General features: G+C 45.8%; 1 protein-coding gene across 1 annotated transcript; it reads right to left on the bottom strand.

The window, feature by feature from the left end:
* Positions 1-2,056: 2,056 nt before the first annotated feature.
* LSM12 (LSM12 homolog) lies at positions 2,057-23,495 on the bottom strand. The gene is made up of 5 exons (XM_045814557.2): positions 23,284-23,495; positions 21,338-21,471; positions 6,074-6,183; positions 4,536-4,662; positions 2,057-3,734 (listed from the first exon to the last, which is right to left on the bottom strand). The coding sequence occupies exons 1-5, from the start codon at positions 23,405-23,407 to the stop codon at positions 3,642-3,644; spliced, it is 588 nt and encodes a 195-aa protein (XP_045670513.1). The 5' UTR covers positions 23,408-23,495; the 3' UTR covers positions 2,057-3,641.
* Positions 23,496-24,244: the final 749 nt, after the last annotated feature.

Here is a 24,244-nt window from a genome sequence, read left to right as displayed (position 1 = left end):
GGCAGCCCGACAGCATCCTCTTCTCCCCCGTAAGGTACCCGGTGCTATTATGTCGGACCCCTTACGGTTAGGCAGTACACACTGATGATTTCAAGTTTCTCAAAGGAGAATTCTCTGCCATGAGCAGCCCCCAGCAGTGACGAGAAAGCAAGCCCACCATGTAAACAACGATCATGCTTCAACCCTGATGACCAATTCCAGTTCTCAGACCTGCCCTTGCCACTCTCGCCACCTGCATGTTGCAGGTCCCAGCCTCGTGCGTTAGCACCACCACGTCCCCCACGTCAACGAGACAGGAGGTTCTAGCCCTGGGTAGGACTGAAAGCTCTCTGTATCTTCCTTTGCTAACTCGTAGGTCTTGTGGAAGAACAGATTGCAACACACATATTCTTAACTTCAAAAACGTCAAGGAGCCTTTACCCTGAATCACTGGCTCCAGGCTGGAGCCCCTGACCTAATACCACAGTGCCCGGGCAATTTTCAAAGCTGCTCGGCCTCTTCACGGCACAAACTCGGTAGCGGCTCCTTGTGGGAATGCTCCTTTACCCTACTGACTGCATCTTCACCACAGCAGTAAACCCAAAGGCACGCGGCAGTGGGGACGGAGGTCATCGGGTGCTGGGGTGGAGAGGTCTGTGTGTCCTGGGCGAGGGAGACACTGCAGAGCTACCTGCACACATGTCATCAGGGACGCGAGCCCTCTGCACCACACTCTTCGACGGTTCGGTGTTCTTCCCATCTAGCGCGCCATTTCTGCCACTCTCCCCCGTCTGTGTCCCATCCTACACCGGGCAACAAGTAAGGAGTGTACATGCCATCAGTTTGCAAAGTCATGGAGCGGCATTAGGGGCCCACAGGGGGATAGAAGCCTGGGGTTTTGCTCCAGCTCTGCCATCACGGGTAGCAGTGGTTCTCGGGACAAGTCACTGAGCCCTGTGGAACCCACTCTCCTTCTGTAAAAGGGGTGGGTTTCATGTTATCATCAAAGGAACTCCCAAGACTGCAGGGTAGAGGTAGAGGTGAAATCTGTGAGACAGAAGGCAGGACTGAGACACCCCCGACCCTTGCCCAACTGCATTACGTCATCAGCCTCATTGAAAACGCCATCTAAAGACAGACTTCTGAAACAAAACCGGAGCCTCTGACGATCACCTGATCCAATCTCCTCCCGACTCAACCATCCCGGGACCAAGCTCACACTTACAGAGCACCTTCTAGGCATCAAGCATTTTCAAGATCCTTAGCCTTCCACACCAACTCTAGGGGACGGGGATGAGCTCCATGCTGACCACTCAGACTGGTGAAATGACTTACCCACAATCTCAACATGAGGAAAGGGAGGTGTAGGGATTTAAGCCCAACTATTTATGCCTCCAAAGCCCTTGCTCTTTCTTTACCTCACTGCCTTTCACACCGTCCTAACTCCACCTCTTGAAGGGTTTCAAGTTCCCCCACATCATTTCATAAACTAAAACTAGAGTCAAAAGTACTCCCTACCAGAAGTAGTTGGTACCCACGGTCTTCCATTCACAGACCTAAAGACGAACGAGGAGGCAGCGATGGTGTGGGTGCATGACACAGAGCTTCCTCCCAGGCTTCGCTTTTCCATTGACCACATTCACTCCTTTAACGGCATCTCTTAGGGTTTCTAGAGCTTAAGGTCTCTCTTCTGTCTCTCTCTTTCATCTTTTCCAGAAGCTTACACTTCCGTGCAGACTAGATCAAAGGCCTGGTACTTTAAATCTAGCTCTGGCCAATGGCAGATGAAAGTACACTTCTCAGTCTTCTCTTTTCTTCCAAACAGCCCATAATAAACAGCCTCATGTACATGCCCACCCCTCTGTGCTCCTACCCCACTCACACACACCTCCCAACCCTGGAAACCCTTCTTAAATTATACACTTTGCACTGTATCTCTGGGTGAGCTCCAGGGGGTGGAAGGAGAGAGGGTAAAGAGTACAGAAGCACAGAATCTAAAGGGAAAGATTACCCAGACACTCCCCCCCTTACCCCCCCCCCCGGGGTCTCTAAAGCATGTACAAACCTGAGACATGAGTGATGGTTAAAAAAATTTGGGTTTTATTGTTTTTGCTAAAACAATACTAAAAAAAAAAAAAATTTCATTTTGAAGGCAGGGCTTGAATTATTTAATTTTGATCCATTTATTTAATTAAAAAAAAAAAGGAAGGGGAAAGAGATCATGGCCAAAAAGATAGTAGTTAACCCCCACCCCACCCCCAAAGCTCTAGCCAGTCACATGAGCATCACCCACTTCCCACTAGGTGCCTGATATTCAGCTGGTGGCGCGCTCTGCCCCACGGGACTGCCCTGAAGGCACAAGGGCACCGCGAGCCAGTTTTCGCGCTCAGCAGGTTAGTCAAACCAGACAAACTGGTGGGCTAAAGTCCAGAAGTTCTCTCCAGGTTTTCTGCCCATTGGCTGAGCACATACAAACTATCATAAGCTTGTAAAATTTAAGGGGGGTGGGGAAGGGCATAAAAGCAGGAGGTTGGTGGGAGAAGAGAAACTACAGGTCACCCAAGCTTTCTCCTGGGCTAGTGGCTCTGGATACAGACTTCGAGAGACCGGGAGAGGTGGGCTCCAGGTTTCTTATGGAAGAAAATCATCCTTCGAGGAGGAGCTGAGACGTGCCATGCAAAAGAGTCCTTCCTGCAGAGGGCACAGGAGACAGGGCAGCGGACTCTCCCATCTAGGAGACGGGAGTGTGGTGAGGAAGTTCTTCTAGTACCATGAAGTAAGACAAAAGGCAGAGGGAGAATCCTGAGGTTCTGGCCCAATGTGAGACTGGTACACACACACGGTAAAAGACTAAAAAGCCATCAGGAACCCTCACAGCCGAATCCCACCTGCAAACACTGGCTCTAGAAAGTGCTGCAGAAGATTCTTGCTGTGAACCAAGTCAAGTTAGTTGCCTGGCTATAGGTGGTGGGGAGGGTAATACGTTTTTATTTTCGAAGGGATGAGGTGGGAAGAGCGGCCATGATCTAGTAAAAAGAGACCTGCAAGAAGCAGAAAATATTTAGAGAACATTTTAATATATATTTTCATATATATATTTAAAGTTAAGAAAAATAAAACTAATTCAAGCCATGCCCTGTGCAAAAAAAGAAAAAAAAAAAGAAAGAAAAAAAAGACAAATTTAAAGTGAGACCTCTCTCTGCTGCTCTAGTCTCAACTTAAGTATCACAGTCAGCTTGTTACTTTTATTTTGGAAGAGAAGATGTAAAAGTTTCTTTCGATCACTCAGAAGGCAAGTGTAGCCACTTATAAAAACAGAATGGCAGGGACAGACTAGGAAAGTCAGAGGTGAAAGGGCAGAGCAGGAAAGTAATTTTCAAAAATAAAATTAACAAGGTGACTGTTCCAGAAGGGGGCTGTGAAAAGGACATGGTGGACCAAAGCCTGTTAGTCAAGTAATGATTCAACTTTTAAATTATTCTCTTGCTCTTTTTTGTTGGGTGTTTTGTTTGTTCAAGTCTAAGATTTGGAAATGCTGACCCTTTGTTAACAAGAGCCAACAGGAAATATAGGATCCCTTCCCTCCCCCGGCCTGCCTCCGCCGAAGCCACCACCATCGCCTCGTTGGCTGGATGCTGGAAGAGTCCTCCGTGTGTGTGGACTCAGGATGACAGGGCAGCCTCCTTCTGTGGTTGCTGGGCTTGTGAACGCTGCAGTATCTTTTGGCTTTCCACGTCTCTAAAATGTTTTTCAACCTGAAAGAGACCAGTTCAGCCTAGGTCAGAACAGGAGATGGGCACCAAGGCCTCCCAAACAGTTCACTCCAGGCCTCCACGGCCCATCCTGGCTGTGCAGCTCAGGGACTATTCAGGCACCTCCGCCCTCGCGATCTGCGGGCCTTCCTGGCCCAAGGTAGGCAGGGGCCTCTTGTTTGAACGCCCGTGCTGCAGCTTCAGCTAAGACTGTCTAACAGAAAGTGAACCGTTAAGCTAAAACACAGCATGAAAGGAGATTATTTTGACCCAAACTCCCTCTCCCCTCTTCACGAAAGTGCAGAATGAAAAGCTGATGGGGAATTAACAGTATTAGATTTTTTACATCCACAGTGTTGGTCTCTCAATGCTCAGAGTGTTTTTACAAATGCCTCAACTCAATCGAGACGGTCACATGACATACGCAGGGTCAGAGACGCCAAAGGCGACTGATTTACACCAACCAGCCCCTCCTGAGAAGAACCCAGCCTGGGATGAGAGGAACTGTTCAGGCGCAGTACCATGGGATGGTTTGGCTAATTCCAAAAAGCCACACTGCCAAGGACATGGGGCTGACCACCCACTTTACTGCACACTGCCCAGTGGGTTCCGTCCCCGCAGAAGTGGCCAAGCCACAGCTGCAGAGCACCGCAGCGCAGGGGGCGGGGGGCTAGGCAGGACTGCTCTCAGGCTGGCAGGTCGGAGCAGGCAGGGATTGCAGCAGCGCAAGGTCTGCCCTGAGGCTGGAGGGGTGAAGGCCAAGGAATCATCCTCTCTCTAAAGGTTCACGGCTCCTTTACTTACTATTTTGCGTACATGGCTCAGTGCACTCCCCTCTTTGCCTTTACAGTTTTCCACTTGATATGGGGGTGTAATAACAACTTCTTCCATGACTACGATGTTTTTTTCTTGCCATTTACAGTCTTTAATGCTGGAAGGAGAAGAGAGCAGGTGAAAGTTGCCTCTTGCAGGCATCCCACACCTCCTGTATGATGAATAAATAACTCCAGAAAACTGACCCCCACTTCTCAGCTCACAGCTCAGCCAATAACTAGATGCCAGCAGCCCATAGGGTGCAGTAGCCAAGAAACATTTCCTGGGCACCACTGGCTAGCAAAAGCAATGACACGATGCACATTCATTCTAAGGAGAGCCCAGAAGAGTTACTCGGCAGCATTAGGGGCCTGGAAAACCCTAGAAAACTTGGTGGCAGCCTCCGAACTTCAATCCAAATTGAATTGAAATAAACAGCTAGGCTCAGGCCACTAGATTCAACTTAAGTAACAGCCTAGGGCAGGGGTTGGCAAACTTTTTCTACAGAGTCAGACAGCAAGTATTTGAGGCTGTGAGGGCCACACAATTTCTGTCACAACTACTGAACTCTGCTGCTGTAACTACTACAGAAGCAGCCACAGAGGACACATAACAAATGAGCTGATCTGGCTGGAGGCTGCCAACCTCTGACCTAGGGGGAAACAGCACCTTTAGAAAGACAGGAAAAGAAACTCCCCATCTTACTGTGATCTGCACTCTGCCTCCCACCTCCCGAAATGGAAACTGCTCCTCACACTGGCCCCTCTCAATGATCAGACAGCTGGGCACTTGCCAGACTGGGAAAACCCATTCTAGCTCACACTTGGGGAAACGCAGGGCAGCTGATATTCCTCAGAGCTCCCCCACACACCTGTGAGTGTTCAGATCCTCACACCACGGCCTCAGACAGCTCTGATGCCAGGTGCCATCTGTGCGCCAGACCCAGGTGGTTAAATAGGGTAACAGCAGGGGGAGGGGCGGTGTCAAATGTGTCCGTTTTTCAGCAGCGAGGGAAGCTAGTGGAGAGTCAAATGACTTCTGCTGTGACAAAATGTCTTTTAGGAGGTGGTAATAAGGTGGCCTTCTGCTCTCCCTAACTCCCTATATACATCTCAGTGTACAATTAATTAGAAAGAGACAGAGACACACGTAACTTTCCCCTAATAAAACCGCATCAGCTTCTGGAGAAAGGTACAAGATCAAAATAATGAAAGAGAAAGAAACCACGAGCTCTAAATTATTGAACACGAGTTCCGAAAGGGATCTTTAGGATAATCTAATCCCAAACCAAGTTTTACACATGAAGAAACGGAAGGCCAGAGAAGACAACTTGTCCACGATTACACCATTCTCCTGTACGGGAAAGGCAACAGACACCCACATCCCTGGACACCGAGGTGCTGCCGACACACTAACCAGCAACTCTGCTGACTTTCAGGAACACAACTACCCGAAAGCTGGCAAAAACACAGCACAACCAGGCAGCATCGCCCCCGGGACAAGAGACCCCTATGCTCCCCCCGACTCACGTCTTGTGTATGGTCTGGAAGAGCTGCTGGCCCTCTAGGGAAACACCAGCGCTGATTGCATAGGCCTGGCTCAGCTTCTCCTCCTTCTCTGTCCGTGCTTTGCTGGCAAGCTAGGGTGGGGGAGAAGAAAGAGACTCAGAAAAGCATTCACCTTCATTCTTCCCAACAGTCAGGACCTGTTGAGGAAAGGAGGCTAGAAAAGACTGGTTTGGTAGATTCAGTTTTCTCAGAGTCCAAAAGTGAAACACACACACACCCGGGATGCCCGAGTAGTTACTGCTACGGTGGCAAACACTCCTTCCATCCAGTACTTACTGAGTGCCCACCAGGTACTACGCATGCACTGTGCTGAGCCAGAGATATGGCACTGCAGCAGGGACTGGACAGAGATGACAAACAAAAACATAAAATAACTTCAGACAGTGCTAAGGAGCTCGTTAGGAAATAAAGCAGGGCGAGGTTACACAGTAGGACTGGGAAGTGATGGTCAAAAAAAAAGATAACGCACACATCTATGAAAGGAGAAAATTAAGAATTTTTATCAGTCACTGCTAGTCTCAGGTTTAGAAATTGTCTACGACACCCTCAGAGACCAGAACTTGAATTCCGAAGACTATCTTTCTGGTACCACTATCTGTGCTCACACGGGAAGCCAAAACTCAAGTAAACCCAACCCGTGGATAACGTCCACCTTCAACCTGAGCTACTGCGACCCTGCTCTTTAGAAATGCAATGGTCTGCATTCTACCCTACGTTTGTTCCTCACCTGCCTTCTAGCGGAACATTCGCGAACTGATCAAAAGAAATTCTAATAAAATATAGTACAGTAGTGCCCCCCCCCCCTTATCCAGGTCAACCCTGGCCTGGAAACAGATGCTCCTCCCCCTGACAGATCATCAGGTCAGGTCCATGTAACCTAAGGCTACATCAGTGCCTGCATCGTTCACCTCATTTCATCTCCTCACGTAGGCATCGTATCACGTCACATCAGCACAGGAAGGGTGAGTAAGAACAATACAATGAGGTATTTTGAGAAAGAGAGAGAGAGATCATATTCACGTAACTGTTATTACAGCATATTGTTATAATTTTTCTGTTATTAATAGTTATTGCTGTTAATCTTTACTGTGAGTAATTACAAGTTAAAGTTTGTCATAGTTACGTATGCACAGAAAAAAAAACTAGTATATATAGAGCTCAGTACTATTCATGGTTTCAGGCATCCTCCAGGGTCTTGGACCGCACGCCCTGCAAGTAAGGGGAGACTACTATAGTCTACTAAAACCTAGTAAATCCCCCCAACAGGGGTGGGTTGCCCTGTCAACCCCTACCGCCCCTCTAATACACTTAGTCCCCGCCCTACAGTACTGGCTGCTGGAGACTCCAGAAGTACAAATTTGTTTAAGTGTAAAGCAAAACAAATATGCTGGACAAGATGGTTAAAATGAAAGGCAGAAAACGCACCTGAAAACCAAACAAATGATTTGGAGACTTTTCAGGCCCACGACCACGAACAGCTTCGTATACTGATGCTGCAGCTGGTACACTGAACACATACGCACAGACACACACGAGAACGCATAATTTGTCCCCAAACACCAGCTCCTTAAAATCGGGAGATCATACCTCACACACATCCCCAAAGTACCTAGATATTGGGAATTCTTAAACATTTCTATTCCACTTTAACAGTGACCCTTCAAACCATAGACCAAATATAGTTTAGGGCAAAGCGTCTCTTAGCAAAATGAAGCACTTTATTAAGGTGTGGGTTTGACTATGAAGAAGAGAAAAGGAGACCTTCAGTTGGGTTATGGGGAGTCGTGCCTCTGAGTTTCAAAGATCATCTGAGGGGCGAGGGGTGTGAACACAGAAGAGAGAGGTCATGCACACTGTCCTTTCAGGGTCCCTAGGGGAAAGAGGAAAGAAAGGCCAGAACTTCGCAGTGATTTGAAGCCCTAGCTCCTTTTTCACATGGTCCCCAGTACATGGAGAAAGACAAATACAGCAGCACTAAATAAAAAAATCTTTCAAGCCTGGTCCTGCCATTCTGGCCCCACCAGGCTAGAACTCCACAGAGAAATAAACGCACAGGGCTGACAGTATTCCCCTGAGCCTCAGCAATCCCAACTGCAGCAAGAAAGCACTCAGTTTCTATGGAAAGAGAACCGCTGGTGGTGTATTTTAAGCAGCAAAAAGCAAAACTTAGTCACCGAGAAAACCCTGATAACAAGGAGTTTCCTTCAGTGTCACTTTCCAAACAACCCTATAGAAAATCTGAAGTCTCCGAGGAAAGGAGGAAAAACCAGGGGGCAACAGAGCTCCCCTGGATTAAGCACATTCTTGCAGGGCTCCTGCGGCACCCAAGTGACCAGGCAGATGTTTACCTTACTCCATGAACAGGCATGAAGGTCTCACTTGGAGGTCTTTTTAAAAATGTTTATCCCAGAGGGGCACCTGAGTGGCTCAGTCGGTTAAGAGGCTGCCTTCGGCTCAGGTCATGATTCCAGGGTCCAGGGATTGAGCCCCGTGTTGGGCTCTCTGCTCAGCGGGGAGCCTGCTTCTCCCTCTCCCTCTGCCCCTCCCCCCCATGTTCTCTATCGCTCGCTCTGTGTGTCTCTCTCAAAGAAAGAAAGAAAAATCTTTAAAAAAGTGTTTATTCCTGAAAACCAAAAACATCTCCCGGTGTTGGGTAAGACAAAGCTGAGTCTACAAAGCTTGTGTTGACTAGATAACATGGGATACCCACAGTAAAATATCCTCGTCACCTAGACAGAAGATTAAAAATGTAGGGGCGCCTGGCTGGCACAGCGGTTAAGCGTCTGCCTTCGGCTCAGGGCGTGATCCCGGCGTTATGGGATCGAGCCCCACATCAGGCTCCTCCGCTATGAGCCTGCTTCTTCCTCTCCCACTCCCCCTGCTTGTGTTCCCTCTCTCGCTGGCTGTCTCTGTCTCTGTCAAATAAATAAATAAAATCTTTAAAAAAAAAAAAGATTAAAAATGTAAAATCACACAATAAGAGAGGAATTGGCTCAAGGAAACCAGGCACCTATGCAGAATGTTTAAGAACGGAACTGACCAATTTAAGCTGGAAGAAGAGGAAAAAAGGCTGGGAGAGGAGTCACTTTTCAGTATTTGCCAGAGGCAGAATAAAATGCATATAGATCTCAGCCAGAACTGATTCCTTTGGACAGCCTAAGTAACAGTAACACAACAGTTAGAGAACAAGGATTTCAAAATCCACTTCTAGCCCCCCCAAAATATCAGTTGTACAATCTCCTCTAAAGGCTCTGAAAGCAAAGAATAGACTAGATGATTCTCCATTTCAACTCATAGTGCAAACAGGTCCCAAATGCTAAATGATAAAGTGCCTTAAAGGGGCACCTGGGTGGCTCAGTTGGTTAAGCTTCTGACTCTTGGTTTCAATTCTTGGTTTTGGCTCAGGTTGTGATCTCAGGGTCATGAGATCGAGCCCTGTGCCAGGCTCCGCGCTCAGTGCGAAGTCTGCTTGTCCCCCTCCCTGCCCTTCACTGCCCTCTCTCTCTCTCTCAAATACATATATAAATAAAATCTTTACCAAAAAACCAAACAAACAAAAGGGCCTTAGAAAAGTCAACAGAAATCAGACAGAGTAAACTGATTGTATTTCAATTTGCCCCGATATCCTCAATTACTCTACCTGTACCTGCAATTGTGCTTTCGGGGATCTGGACGCAGTGCAAACCTTGAAACCTCCAGCTCTCAGTTTATGAGTTGTATTTTCATGGCAATCTGAAAAATGTTTAAATCTGATATTCAGCTACACAGATCTGCTTTCACCAGGAACTTGTACAAAAGGGTAAATTTCTCCCACAGAGGAGCCTATCAGAAAGGCACAAGGAAGGTTACTCTCACAAAAGGATTCTAGAAGTCTTCTCTCAAAATTAGGGGAAAGATTACCTTCTCTTTTGGGGCATGTTCCTGAAAACTCATGAAAAACGTAGATAAGCCTCCTTTTGTAAAGCAAATGACTATCACTCTACCCTCAAGTTAGCAGTTACACAGATTAAAATTCCCCCACATCACGCTTTTGTAAACTCATGCATACATATAAATGGTCCAGTTATTCCAAGATAATAAGTTTACAGTTATTGTCAAACCACTACAGGGAACCAATAAAAGCTGCCCTCAGCAGAAGTGTAGGGTGTGCCTTTTAAGCTTGGGAGGACTACCAGGACTGCAATGTTTTAAATTCAATGACTACCACCATACTGCATCTATTTTCAATGCAAACATGCTAGCTGCTGGCCTGTCTTCCCATCAAAACTGAAGCACTAACTGGTTAGAATCTCAAAGAATAGTAAAGGCAGCATTTTACAAGCACACTGAGTTCAGGCAAACTGAGAAGCACAAACCTACAAATATTTGTTACTAATGTGCATGTGGCTTAACTGAAATGACTGCACGAGACAACCTGTGGTTTACCTGCCTCTCCTTTTATTTTGTATAAAACCCAGTGAAAACAGCTATTCCCTGTCTACTAACCAATGCTTCCTCCCGTGGCCATTTTATATATAGCAACTTGATGTGGGCAACGGAGAAGGGTACAGAACTTGATACCAAAGCACATCAATATTAAAAGGCATCTAGTCATGCCTGCTGTGGGGTCACCCTTGAGTGAGTGAATTAATGCACACACCGTTCCTCCTACACTCAGCAGCATGGAGAACAGGAAGGAGCCACGACGACAAAATCCAAGCAGTATGCACTTCATCTTGTTACTGAGTCACCAGCTGGGCCATCTCAGTCCCACACACCCAGACCAGGGAGGCACAGGTGCTGTGGGGAATCCAGAGGGATTCCTACCACAAGTACTTAACAGGCTGTGACAGCTGAGACAACAAGGGAAGCAGAGTCCAAAGAGGAACACACTGGATGTGACCTACTGACTCCAGCGAGCCGCTCTGAGTCTGTCTTCGGTGTGCACGCGGGCTGTCCAACCAGCTGCCCCCACAGAGAGCTGAGGAAGCACCGCAGCTGCCGCCCAGGACCTGCTGGCACTGTCTGCGAGGCCTGCTGGAGGCCGAGGGATGACGGACCCAGCGCCCAAGAACCACCGGCATCCCGAGGGCCCGCGCTTGTTTCTGCTGTTTCCATCCCGGGGTGCGCTCTCGGAAGGCTCTCCTTCCTAGCTTGCCACAAGCGGGCTCTCAGAAATATTTCTTCCAGCTATCAAATCAGTATCCCCAAGTCTCCCTGTTCCGCAGCTGAAAGCTCCTGTCTGACAGTTTCAATAAAATAGTGCTCTTTACAACTCTGGATAGTTGGGAACTCCAAAAATAGAGTACCCCACTTGTCGTTGTGTCTTAGAATACATAATAATGAATCAAAACATTGAATCAAACAGGAACCGTAGAGCCTAAGAGGCCTGGTAGTGAATACTAAAATTCTAAGAGCCAACGTGTTGAGTGAGAGCCTACTCCATCCTAGGCACCAAGCTACACACTTTACATGTATTAAAGCGTTCAATCTGTGCAACAGGGGCACCTGGGTGGCTCAGTTGGTTAAGCGTCTGCCTTCGGCTCAGGTCATGATCTCAGGGTCCTGGGGTTGAGCTCCATGTCGGGCTCCCAATGGGGAGTCTGCTGCTCCCTCTCCCTCTGCCCTTCCCTCTGCCCCACTTGTGCTCACTCTCTCTCTCTCAAATAAATAAAATCTTTAAAAAAAAAAAAATCCATACAAGCCTGTGGAACAGGGACTAAAATTCCTCCTACTTCATAGATGGAGAAACTAAGTCACAGCTGTTAAGAACTTGCCCAAGTTTACCAAGCCACAAGTGGAAGTCTGGATTTGAAGCTAGTCTGACTCCAGAACTTACATTCTTAACCCTGTACTACAAATAGCTCCACCTAAGAGAAGTCTAAATTATTGTTGAAAATATAAATCTGAATGCAAAGCAAAAGAAAATATTTTCAGAAAGGAAAAGAAATTTTTTTTCCAGAAAGGAAAAATATTTTAAAACTCAGCTGCCATCTTCTCTTTTTGTCAGAGCATTCTGGCATTTCCACCAATGCCCCCAGTGCAGAACACAGCTGTCTGCCTTCTAGTGAAGAACCTCTCTTCTCTGAAAAGGGCCCCAGTCTCACCCTGAACCTCAAGGACATCCTTATTTCTTTTGTTAAAGGTAAATCACAGGAATGCTTTTCAGAAAACAAATCTTGTGTTAGAAAGCATTTCAGGCCAATAATGGTAAGTATTCCCTGGACCCATCATTTTCTTCCTATTTTTTAAAAAATACTTATCTATTTAAGTAATCTCTATACCCAATGTGGGGCTCAAGCTCACAACCCCGAAATCAAGAGTCCCATGCTCTATTGACTGAGCCAGCCAGGAGCCCCGCGGATCCATCATTTTCTGACTGGGCCAAGACTAGGGAAACTAAGTCAAGCAAGTCCCCTGCACTTGAATGTTAAGATATGTTGAGTGCTGGGGAGCCTGGGTGGCTCAGTCATTTGAACCTCCAACTCTTGGTTTGGTCTCAGGTTGTGATCTCATGAGTTGTAGGATAGAGCTCTGCACTCAGCGAGGAATGGACTTGAGGATTCTCTCTCTGCCCCTCCCCCGGCTTGTGCTCCCTCTCTAAAATAAATCAATCCTAAAAAAAGAAAAAAGATATACTGAGTGCTTTGAGCCAAGATGAAAAACACCCTGCAAATCCAGGGGGCCATAGCAACACAATACTTGTTAATACAACATATTGCTACTGTACAATACAGACCAGCCTCAAGTCATAGCCAGTCCACAAAAGCAAAGGTTTTTCTCTCACCTGATTTGAAACAAAAGCTAGCTTTAAGTCAGTGGTTTGTTAGCTATTTGTAATTATGTCACCAAACACAATTCATAAGGACAAGAGAAAACTAAACTTCCAGGACACTAAATGAGTAATTTCCTACTCCACAGACCCTGAAACCAGTACTGCTGCGGAACCTCCACATGGCCCTTCCAGAGAGAAAACTGGCTGAGACAGAGCTGCACTCGGACCTCAACTAACTGAGCATGTCCGCTCAAATGAGCCAGCTCACACACGGCCATGAGGATTAAGGGAGATAACCCAGGTGAAAACACTAGGCGGGCTGTAAAGCACTGTACAAATAATAGTTGTTAACATTATTACATCATTATTGTTAGCACAGAAGTGGCTTGGGGGTCACTTCAGAAAAATTCATACAATCCAACCTTCCTTTAGCCAATGAGCGCAGTGCTCTCTCCTTTCTGGTTTCTATAAGAGCTGCGAGAGAAGTTACAAGCCCTAAACAGAACATCTTCCAAAATAGAACTAAAATAGTAAGTTGGAAATGTCTAACTTTATGTGCCCAAACGGGGGCACTACCTACGGAATATAAAGAGTTGATTTGGGGGCGCCTCAGTGGCTCAGTTGAGTAAGCATCCCACTCTTGATTTTGGCTCAGGTCAGGATTTCAGGGCGGAGAGACTGGGCCTGCTTCAGGCTCTGCGATGGGCATGGAGCCTGCTTGAGATTCTCTCTCCCTCCTTCTGCCCCTCCCACCCTCATCCCCCCTTCCTCCTACCCCACCCTCCCACCCTCCCTCCCCTGCTAAGCAGCCTGTGCACTGTTCTCTCTCTCTCTTAAAAAAAAAAAAAATTAATTTTATTCAGTGATAGTGAACGAGCCATGCCCTGTTGTTTCCTGGGCTCTGAAAAGAGAGAAAACAAAGTAAAATAGAAGAGCCACACATCGCCTTACTGCCTCAAAGAGACATTCTGGCTCAAACTCTTGACTACCACACACTAGCAGCATGAATCCAAGCATGACGCACAACCTCTCCAGAGCCTCAGTTCATTCGTCTGGGGCCCATCCTGAAGGGTTACTGTTGGGATTCAGTAAGCATGTACAGCACCTAACACCAATATCGGCACGTAACTAGTCCATTCCCTCCCTCCGAGAACGAATAACCTCCAGGTTAGCTTACTGACAAAAGAGCAAAAGCTTCTGAATTGCAGATGGACAAATTGAGCACCTTCCAAATTAGCTTGATTCCATTTAACTTCCTTCCTTTTATCTAATTACTTATTCTTCAAGACCCTACTCCACTATCACAACAGAGAAGCCTTCCTTAAAATGTCTACTACTGCATGCCAAGGGTTGGTAAACGACAGCCTGTGGGCCGAATTCAGCCAAGCACCTGTTTTAGTTAGGCTATACTGGAAAGACCACACCCATTTGTTTATATATCATCTACGGCTGCTTTTGCTACAAAGGCAAAGTTGAACAGTTGTGACAGAGAATGGATATCCTACAAACCTAAAATATTTACTATCTGGTCCTTCACAGAGAAAGTTTGCTGGCCCCTGGTCTATGCTCCCATAGCACCTTGCTCACACCTCCATTCACACTGATGCCACCATGCTGTCAGCACTAGTTAGACGCCGCTCTCCCTCACCACCGCCAACGAACATGAGATTCTTGAGGGCAAAGGCAGTCTTAATCATCTTAACATTCCCAGCACCTGGAAGGGAGGGGGAGTGAGAGGAAAGGATAAGACGAAAAAGAAACCTCGACTATTAGAATTTCACAGGACAGTCCCCAGCTTCAGTAAGTGACTAACACACGGTCACACAATTGCCAGCCCAGCTATTAAAAGAACCCAGTTCTTCAAACTCCCCACATTCTACCACACACACTGTTAGCTTTTGACATAGTGTGTAGACCCTTTCATTTTCTACTTCAGGTACAATTTGCTGGACTCTCCGGGGTAGTTTCTGGTATTTACGTAAGCTAGTCTCAAAATTCCAATGCTAGAACTTGACTGCATCACCCTTTTCCCCGTAAGCCTGTTGAGTAGCAGGAAGACTAAACAGTTAGAATGCCCTTTAACAGCGGAAGCAATACCACCACTGACCCACCAGTAAAGTCCTCACTTTAAGTCATCACCACGTCAGAGTACAGATGTGGCTTCAGTAACACACAGACGGCGCACCTCCACCAGCAACTCGGGCACAGCAATGTCTTTTCAGGTGGACAGCAACTGTCTCCACACCCCGTGATGTCAAGAAAGCCCCCTTCGGAACCAAACCCTTAACCTAATGAAGTTGTCACAGGATCAGCGGGCTGCCAGGCACTCACTATAGCCTGAACTGCGTCATGAGCCCTAGCCGGGAGCACTGCATCCCCCACTATGGCTCTGTCAGTTTGACCCTAAAGTTTGAATGCTACTGAACGCGACATCCTTCAAAAGCCTAGTGATTTTTTAAGTACGCTCTCCACTGAGTGTGGAGCCCAATGTGGGGTTTGAACTCACAACACTGAGATCAAGACCTAAGCCAACGGGCGCTTGGGTGGCTCAGTCAGTTAAGCGTCTGCCTTCGGCTTGGGTCATGATCCCAGAGTCCTGGGATCGGGCCCCACATCAGACTCCTCTGCGGGGAGTCCGCTTCTCCCTCTCCCACTCCCCCTGCTTGTGCTCTCTCTCACACTCTCTCCATCTAATAAATAAAAAAAAATCTTAGAAAAAAAAAAAAAGACCTAAGCCGAGATCAAGAGTGAGATACTTAACCAACTGAGCCACCCAGGCACCCCCAAAAGGCTAGTGATTTTTAAAATGGTAGTCAACCGGGGCACCTGAATGGCTCAGTCGGTTAAGTGACCGACTCTTGATTTCGGCTCCAGTCATGATCTCAGGGTCCTGGGATTGAGCCTTCTGTCAGGTTCCCCACTCAGTGGGAATCTGCTTGAGATTCTCTCTCCCTCTTCTTCTGCTCCCCCCTCAATGTGTTCTCCCTCTAAAATAAATAAATCTTTTTTAAAAAAATAAATAAAATGGCAATCATTCAACCTTGCTAACTTCATCTGATACCACACGCTACTTAACATGTCCCGTCACACGGCAGTAATGGGCTCTTCCTTTTCACCCCCAACCTATACCTTCATGACACTTTAGTAAGGAAACAGCTGTGTCTGCTCACAGCCAGGTGCAAAACACTGGTGGACTCTAACCTGGTACTGGAGCCTTGACAATATAATCAAGTGAGCCAATAGGTTATATACAGCTTCTAGAAGCTAGAAAAATTTTATCTGACAAAAACGTCTTGCTTTCTCTAGAAAAGTAGTTGCTTCCCTTCTCATATTTACACATAATATGAACTCCTACCAATATACACATAACCTAAACATAGTGTGGCCAGGCCATCTGATTCTACTTGGTGATAACTCCATACCTCAACACATTAGGGGCACGATATGGTCAATGGCCCACCTAACAAGACAGATCCATGAACAAATGCCACAATGCAGCAGCTATTAACCGCTGCAGGAGTTTACTCGTACTTGAGAATTAACCCTCAAATCACTGGAAAGTCTATGGTTATGCTAAACGTTAGCTTTGAAATTGGGAGAACTCAAAACAAAAAGTCAGCTCTTCCCTCAATGTGACATCATACCTAAATGTGAACACTTTTTTTAAAGTGAACCCTGTGACCCTTCTGTTTTCTCAGCCTTACCAGAACCGCCCCCCCACCACTCCACCCCATCTCCAAATACCCTTTTTACCCAAAGGCAGCTAACTCCTTCTTCATTACCAGCGGCTAATGATAAGCCTTTTGAATCTCTTCTTCCTGGTTGCATTTGATAACTCACTGCTTGTTAGTAAGATCTAAATGGGTAAACACAGGCCGACAAATTAGTCAGTGGTTTGGTAAGGGAGGTGGATGCCGTATCTGTGGATTTCAATTTTCTGTGCTTTGTCACTTTTCCTGCCTCCCCCCACCCAACACACAAATACCTTCTTGAGAAAGTCTTCTCCGACTCAGCCAAGTGAGAAAACGACTTACATCTCATTCACTGCACTGATGCATTTATCTAAACAAATACATACACTTGCCTTGGCTGTGTCCATGAGTTCTTCCCTAAGGGTCTCAGAGGTTGAAAGCAGAGCCTCTTAGGTTCTGTGACTGCTCACTCTAAACTCCAGTACTCAGCCAAGTGTTCACTTAACTACACCACCTAATAACACTGCTCTCGAAGTTCAAGTGAATTGTGGTCAGCAAGAAGAGATCTCTTTAAAACATTTAACTCTATTACATATCAATGATATTCAATACAATTCTGATCTTCCCCGATCTTGGGTTGGCAAGTATGGATAACTGAACGAATGTCAATCCAAAGCCAGGAAAGACTGACATAGTAATAGCATTCATGTTCTTGGCTGCCTTCCCTCAGTCATAATGTCCCCTTCCCCCCGTCTTGTCCCTATGCCTATTCAAGGAACATCAGTTGGCTACACATAGCTAATACAGAAGAACAGAACTAACATCTGCCAATTCTACTCAACTGACCTAATCCCCATAGCAACTCTATGAGATAGGTACTAACATTATCCCGTTTTTACAGTGAGGAAACTGATGCTTAGTAAGTTTAAGAGGCAAACAAGTGACTTTAAAGACTTACCCACTTGGTTCCTGCTTTTTCTACCAGACCACAATGCTCCTGACCACACAATACAGAGATTTCTCTATGTAGAAACATTATTAACATGAGACTTTGCAGTCAAAATATCAGACCTGAGTTCAAATCCCAGCTCTAATTACTTAGTAGTTGCACGATCTTGAGCTAGTGACTCATTCTCTCTGAGCCTCAGTTTACTCTTCTATGAGATACTGATGGTAGCCACACCGTAAGAACTGTGGTTAGAATTAAATGAGATGTCTACCAATTGTTAGTTCAGAGTGGCACATAAAAACATTAGTTCCCACACTACCAGCCATATAACCTAGAACAAGTCACTTAAACTAATAAGACTGTCTTCTCATCTGTTAAATAAAAAGGAAAAGAATACACTCTAAAGATCACCTGGTGTGATTTCGAGAATGGAATGAGAGGTGTCAAAGCTCTTTGTAAACTGTAAAGCACAAGACAAATGCAAAATGTGGTCCCCAGCAGAGCTTACCACAACACCTTGCACAAAATAGAATTCAGGAAATGTTTTATAATGCTACACAAGAGAAAACCTTGTTAATGTTGACATGTCCCAAATCATCTCCTGAGAACACTACTAACCCACAGGTAATCCCTATCCCCAGAGAACCAGATGCAGAGTCAGTTCAAAGGAACTTGTTAAGAAACACCATACTTCATTCTGCCACGTGGACCCTAGGGTTCTTCTCGTCCTAAAGCAATATTTAAACCCTCCTCATGACAGAATAAACTAATAAGCCACAGGGTGAGTAACCTGAACCTCACTTATGACTGGTTTTGATGCGCTTTTGTACTTTTATTGAAATGCTTCTGTCTTAGAGTCAGGAAATTCAGAACACTTAAACAGGATACAATGGTACTGTGGAGACAACCACATGATACTCATAACTTCTACCTTCACCAACCCCACTGTCCTCTTCCAAGCTGCCTCTCACATCCCACAGCTGTGGACAGACACAGGACTTCTTAGCCTGCAGGGAACTGTCAACGGAAAGCAAAGAGGCTCATCTCTAAGAACTGCTAGTTCGTACCTTCTCTAATTGGGCTGGAATTAAGTAAGTCCTTCTCTTCCATTTCCTGCTGCGTCAGAGTAAACAAATATCCAATTTATATCAACAGGATGAATTAAACAAAGCACTTACTATATCAGCAACATGAGCCAACACGTGATGGTATCTTCCTACTGGAAGTGGAGCACACAGGTGATGCCCCCCAAAACTGTGAGCAGCAGCAGTTTTCTTCCAGGGACCTCCGAGCATTTTCGTTCCCCTCTAACATGCTGAAATAATCCTCCATCTTAAAACAGACCCCAAGTCCATGCTCTTCAATGGCGTGAACTTTCCCGCTCATTCAAGCAATATGTGAACAGCCGCCCAGATTTAAGTTTTCACTAACAGTCAGCAGGCTCTTCTAAGTCTAACCGAATCCAGGGAGGACTCACAAAGCATCCTCAAACAATGGGAAAGCCAATACAGCTTACTCCTAAACACACGTACAAATGAAAGAGTGAATAAATGAAGTCCAAAGATAGCCCTCCAACCTAATTTTAGTTTTGAGTTTCTGACTCCTCTTCCCAGCAAACCTTTTTCAAGACTTGGCAAGCAGGCCACAAAATAAGAAAAGTAAAAATTTCCGGTCTTCCCTAACGTATTGATTTCTGCTACTTTCTTGAAAGAATAAACAACTAGTTTACAACAATACTAATAAACTAAAGCTGACCAGCTAAACCCTAAAGACAAAGGTAAGCTGCAAACTCAATAACTAAGAACTATTTCTATTTGAGGTCAAACACAGGAAAATTACCTGTTAACAGCTCCCACTTAACAATCCCACCCGTAATACTCCAAGCCTTCTCAGCTAAATGATGGCACATATTGGTCCCAAGAACAGAAACTTAGTCCTTCACATGTGAGAAAAATCACCCTCTTTCAGATAATCTTTCCTCTACTACTCATTAAAGATCCAGTTATTTAGTAACAAACTTCTCATACCTTATAAACACTAAAAGTAACTATTTTCTCTTCAACAGGAATAAACTATTTCACTTGAATCTTTAAAAATCTCTTCAGCCAAAAAAAAAAAAAAAAAAGACAACTACTCAAAGATCTCCTGCATTCTAGTAGGAGGTACCTAAGCCCAGGTTTGAAAAGTCTACAGATTTCTAAGAATGGGACATTCTATACGCAACAGCCTTTAATATGAAACCCAAGACCCCTCCGAATCGGTCTTCAGCCATCACTAAAAAACAAGTGACATTTCCCTGCTATCTGGAAAGAAGGGAGCTCCAGATCGGAGGCAACTATATTCTGCCAGCCTCAGCTCCCCTCTATTGTTTCAGCTGTCTGAGTGTTTCCCTGCTTTGCTGAATTGTAGCCAACATACCACATTCGCAAGAGAGGTAAGAGAATATACGTTATTACGAGACTCCTCCAGAGGGAAAAACTTCCACCACACTAATTCAAGAGACTTAATCAAAGGTCTATTATTCATTCAAAAAATATGAAGCACTTATTCTGTGCAAGGCTCTGTATACTCAGCCATGAACAAAACAGGTATGGTTCCCATACTCACGGAACAAACTCTGGTGAGATAGAAAAGTAAATAAAGGATACACAATTATACTTATAAAAAGGCTACGAATAGGGGCGTCTGGGTGGCACAGCGGTTGAGCGTCTGCCTTCAGCTCAGGGCGTGATCCCAGCGTGATGGGATCGAGCCCCACATCGGGCTCTTCTGCTGTGAGCCTGCTTCTTCCTCTCCCACTCCCCCTGCTTGTGTTCCCTCTCTCGCTGGCTGTCTCTATCTCTCTGTCGAATAAATAAATAAAATCTTTAAAAAAAAAAAAAAAGCTACGAATAGGGTAACCTTAAGTTCCAATTTGCCCAGGCCACACTGCTCTATACTTGTCCCAGTGTAAAACAAAAGCACTCTGCTTTACTCTCAAAAATGTCCCAAGTCGGACTATAAATGCTATGTCACCTTAACTCTAAAGGATAAGGTATTGTAAGAGAGAATAATGGGGACAAATTACTTTAGCCTGGGTGATCAGAGAAGACTTCTTGGAAGACTTGCCATTAACTAAGTCCTGAAGGATGCAGCTCCAGACATCTGGAAGAAAGAGTGTTCCAAGTACAGGACAGCAAAGACTACAGGGCACGGGGTGGTATTATTAATATTATTATTATACATGAACTTTCACTGATAGAACTAAAGTGTCAAAGTGATTTGGGGGTTCCGAGATTATCAACATGTACATCCAAGATTAAAATATCCTAAACCTCTAATTCTGTCAGACCTCAAAATGCAAACATAAAGAAAAAATGAAGCTCTAAGGCAGTAGTTTTCAAATTTTTGTAGGTCATGAATCAGAGATCTGCAAAATACTCCATATGTTCACCAAAACCACATATATTCATGTGTGCGCACACACACACACAATTTCAAGAGGTTCACAGGCAACACCCCGACCCAACCCCACCAATACCAGAAATTCATGCACGGACTACAGGTTTAAAAAAAAAAAAAAAAAAAAGCCCTCTTTCACAAAGGACAAAAGCAAGCTCACAACTTTATTTCCCTATTTGGGCATTAAAAGGTTTCTTAAGTCTTCTGAAGATATTCAGGAATAAAGAGAAAACCTAAACTGACAGGTTTTTCAAAAAGGTATCAGAACAAACAATTGTTAAGTCAATGAAAAAATGAAAAACAATGGACAATGTATGTATCACCAAGAGTCTATGAGTCTCAATTTTCCCCACCATTTTGTAGAGCCAGAAGTGCCCTCAAGTCCTTACCTTACTAACATTGAGTGAAGCTAGGGGAGGAGGGGTTTCTGTTCGGTCATTAATTATTTCCACTTCTGAAACATACTGTAAGTTTATGAGCAAGATGTCTGCATGGTTGGGCTTTCCACTGGAAGAGGGACATTCTGGTGAGAAAATAAAGTTAAGGAAAATAGGGGCAAACAGAGCACTGACACATCCCAAAAGGGGCATGGAAAACACAATTCACACAAGGCTGGTGTAACAGGTGTGCCACAAGCAAGACGGGGGAGCCTCACAAGAATCACATCTCTCCTCAGGAACTCTCTGCCTGTCACCTTCCTCCCGCTCAAAACCCCAGAACCAAAAGACCTGAAGCTTTTCAAAGCCAAATACCATCCAAAATTGGAAGCCTCAGAAAAGGTTTCTGTCACCTCTCTACTGGCTATACAGAGGCATAATGCATGTTAACACTGTATATATAGTCTGTCTTGGACCTAAGGAACCACACAGGAGAAGCAGTACTTTCTGTTCTTGGTATAATACTCCTTTCATCTATACACTGCTCTTTTCACTTTTTTAGATTTCAGATTTCCCATTCTGCAGAGCAGAAAACTACAGCACTGGAAAGGAGGCTCACTCAAGGTGAACCCAGCTAGATAATCCATTTATTTATATATTCATTCATTCATTCACTCACCCGTCCTCCAACTATTTATCAAAACCATATTATATGCCAATTAAAAGTAAAGTAATTCCTCATGCCAAAACCCCTCCAACTAAACCACTAATGTAAAAGGTCTATTTGGTCCAGATCTGAGTTTTTATATTTTACCAAAAAAAGGCAACGTTTCTTGCTGTAGTTTCAGAGGACATCTCCCTAAGCTAGAAATCTACAACTAGTGGTTAAATAAATTAAAATACTTGCCACTCAAATGCAGCAGCACTCAGGAGGAAACTTCCTTTTAAAGATGCCATAAAGGATTACTCCTCCAAAAAAAAAAAAAAAATCCAAATAAACCCACCTGTGGCTCAGAAAAGGGAAGGGGTGGCATATTTATTACAATCAGAAGTATTTTGTTTCCAAGATTGAGTTTCCTGGAGTAATTCAGAAATCACTTCCACCCTAAAGAAGCAGGCCTTCTTTTCCATTCTGTCTAACACCGCCACTTCCAAAAGGGGAGGCAACTACTATGGAAAAGTCAGGACTCCATGTGCTGGGCTGAGCAGAAGATAACTTACTCTCTCACCTGTAACCCACACAACCCTACACGAGCCCCTAAAAAACGTGGTCTTCTGTCTGGACCAAGTTTCCAAAACAAACATTCTCAAAACAGCAATTTTCAAATGACTGAGAAAGCTAATTCAGTACTCCCCGCCCCAATAGCACCAGGCAAACACACTCACCAGCAAAACAAGCCCCTATCCCAATTTCAGATACAAACTCTGTCCTGCAGTTACACTACCCCAAAGCAAGCAAGGCCCATTTGGTCACCACCCCACCGCCCTTCCTTGGACCGAATCCCACCAGAAGACACCCCCTCTTAAACTCCAAACCCCTGCGCTACTAGCAGTTCCTTACTCTGCACACCCCCTCCCCACATGATTCTACCCGCCCCCCTTCCATCCGGGCTCCAATCCACCAGCCCCCTCCCACGACCACCCTCTCTCCAGATCACTGTGTCCCCTCTCCTAGCGTTTCCCCGAAAAGGCATCCGCGTGTCAAGCCCCCCTCCACCCACTGACCCTCGCTCGGGGCCCAGCTCCCACAGGGGTGGGAGACAGGGTCCCCAAAGCGGACCGAGGGACACGCGAAGAGGGGGAGGGGAGCTCAGGCCCGTGCGCATGCGCTCCAGGCGCCGCGGTAGCCGGTCGCCCCTAGGCCCGGAGAGGGCCCCAGCCGCCGCCGTCGTCCCCCACCCCCCCACCACCGCACATACACGCCGGCCCGGCCTCGGGCTCCGCGCAGCGAAGGATACTTAAAGCCAGCATTTTGGATTGGTAGTCGAAGGCTACCACCTCGCCCTGCAGCCGCTGCTCCTGGCACGTCCGGCACGACACCTGGCTCCCAACGCTGAAGTACTCGCCCGGAGGAGCCGCCATCTTGGGAGAGCAGCCGCGGCCGGCGGCGGCGGCGGCAGCAGCGGGCGAAAGCCGGGCCCCCAGTGAGCGCCGCGACGCGACGCACGAGGCGTGCTGACGTCACACGCCAGGGCGTGGCCTGGCGCTGGGTGGGGCGGGAGCCTAGGTGGAAAAGGAAAGAAGAGGAAATAAAAGGGGAATCTGAGTAAGTATGTTAGTGCAACTGCACCCGCTTGGTAAAGTGCTTGCAGAGCCCATTTCAGAAGTTAAAGATAAATGACCTACGTGGAATGAAAAGGGGAAGGAGGAGGGAACTGCAGTCTCCATTATGTGCACACCTTGACACAAGAGTTTAATGAATGAAATCTGTATTTTACATATGAGGAATCTGAGGCCCAGAGGACTTAAGGAAACTTGCTCAAAATGATTATACCCAGTTACAAAGTGGTAGTGGAAAGAACATTGCCCATAGGGTTAGCTAAACTGGGATCAGAATCCCAGGTCTGCCACTTACCAAGTTCTATGACCTTGAGCAAATTACTAAACCTGATTCTGCATGTTTATTTCTTCTGTATTATTACTTACTGAACACCCAACAATCTTTTGGGGGTACGAATCAACACCTTCATTGTACAGATGAAGAAACTAAAGTCTTAGGCTAAACTTGACCCGGGTCATACAACCAGAAAGGACTGGGTCTGTTTCCAAGGACCCTGCTGTTTACTGCTCTACTGTATTAAATAATACCTTCTAGAGTAGTTAGGTTAAGTGAGATAAGGTGTGCAAATGAATGGCATGTAGTAGGTCTTTAATAAATGGTGGTTCTTCTGTGATCTCCCATCACCTTTGGAACTCAAG

This window comes from Ursus americanus, chromosome 23 (genome assembly GCF_024610735.1).
Source record: "Ursus americanus isolate L20-20 chromosome 23, mUrsAme1.1.p, whole genome shotgun sequence".
Lineage (NCBI taxonomy): Eukaryota > Metazoa > Chordata > Mammalia > Carnivora > Ursidae > Ursus > Ursus americanus.
This window is presented reverse-complemented; position numbering and strand designations above follow the sequence as displayed.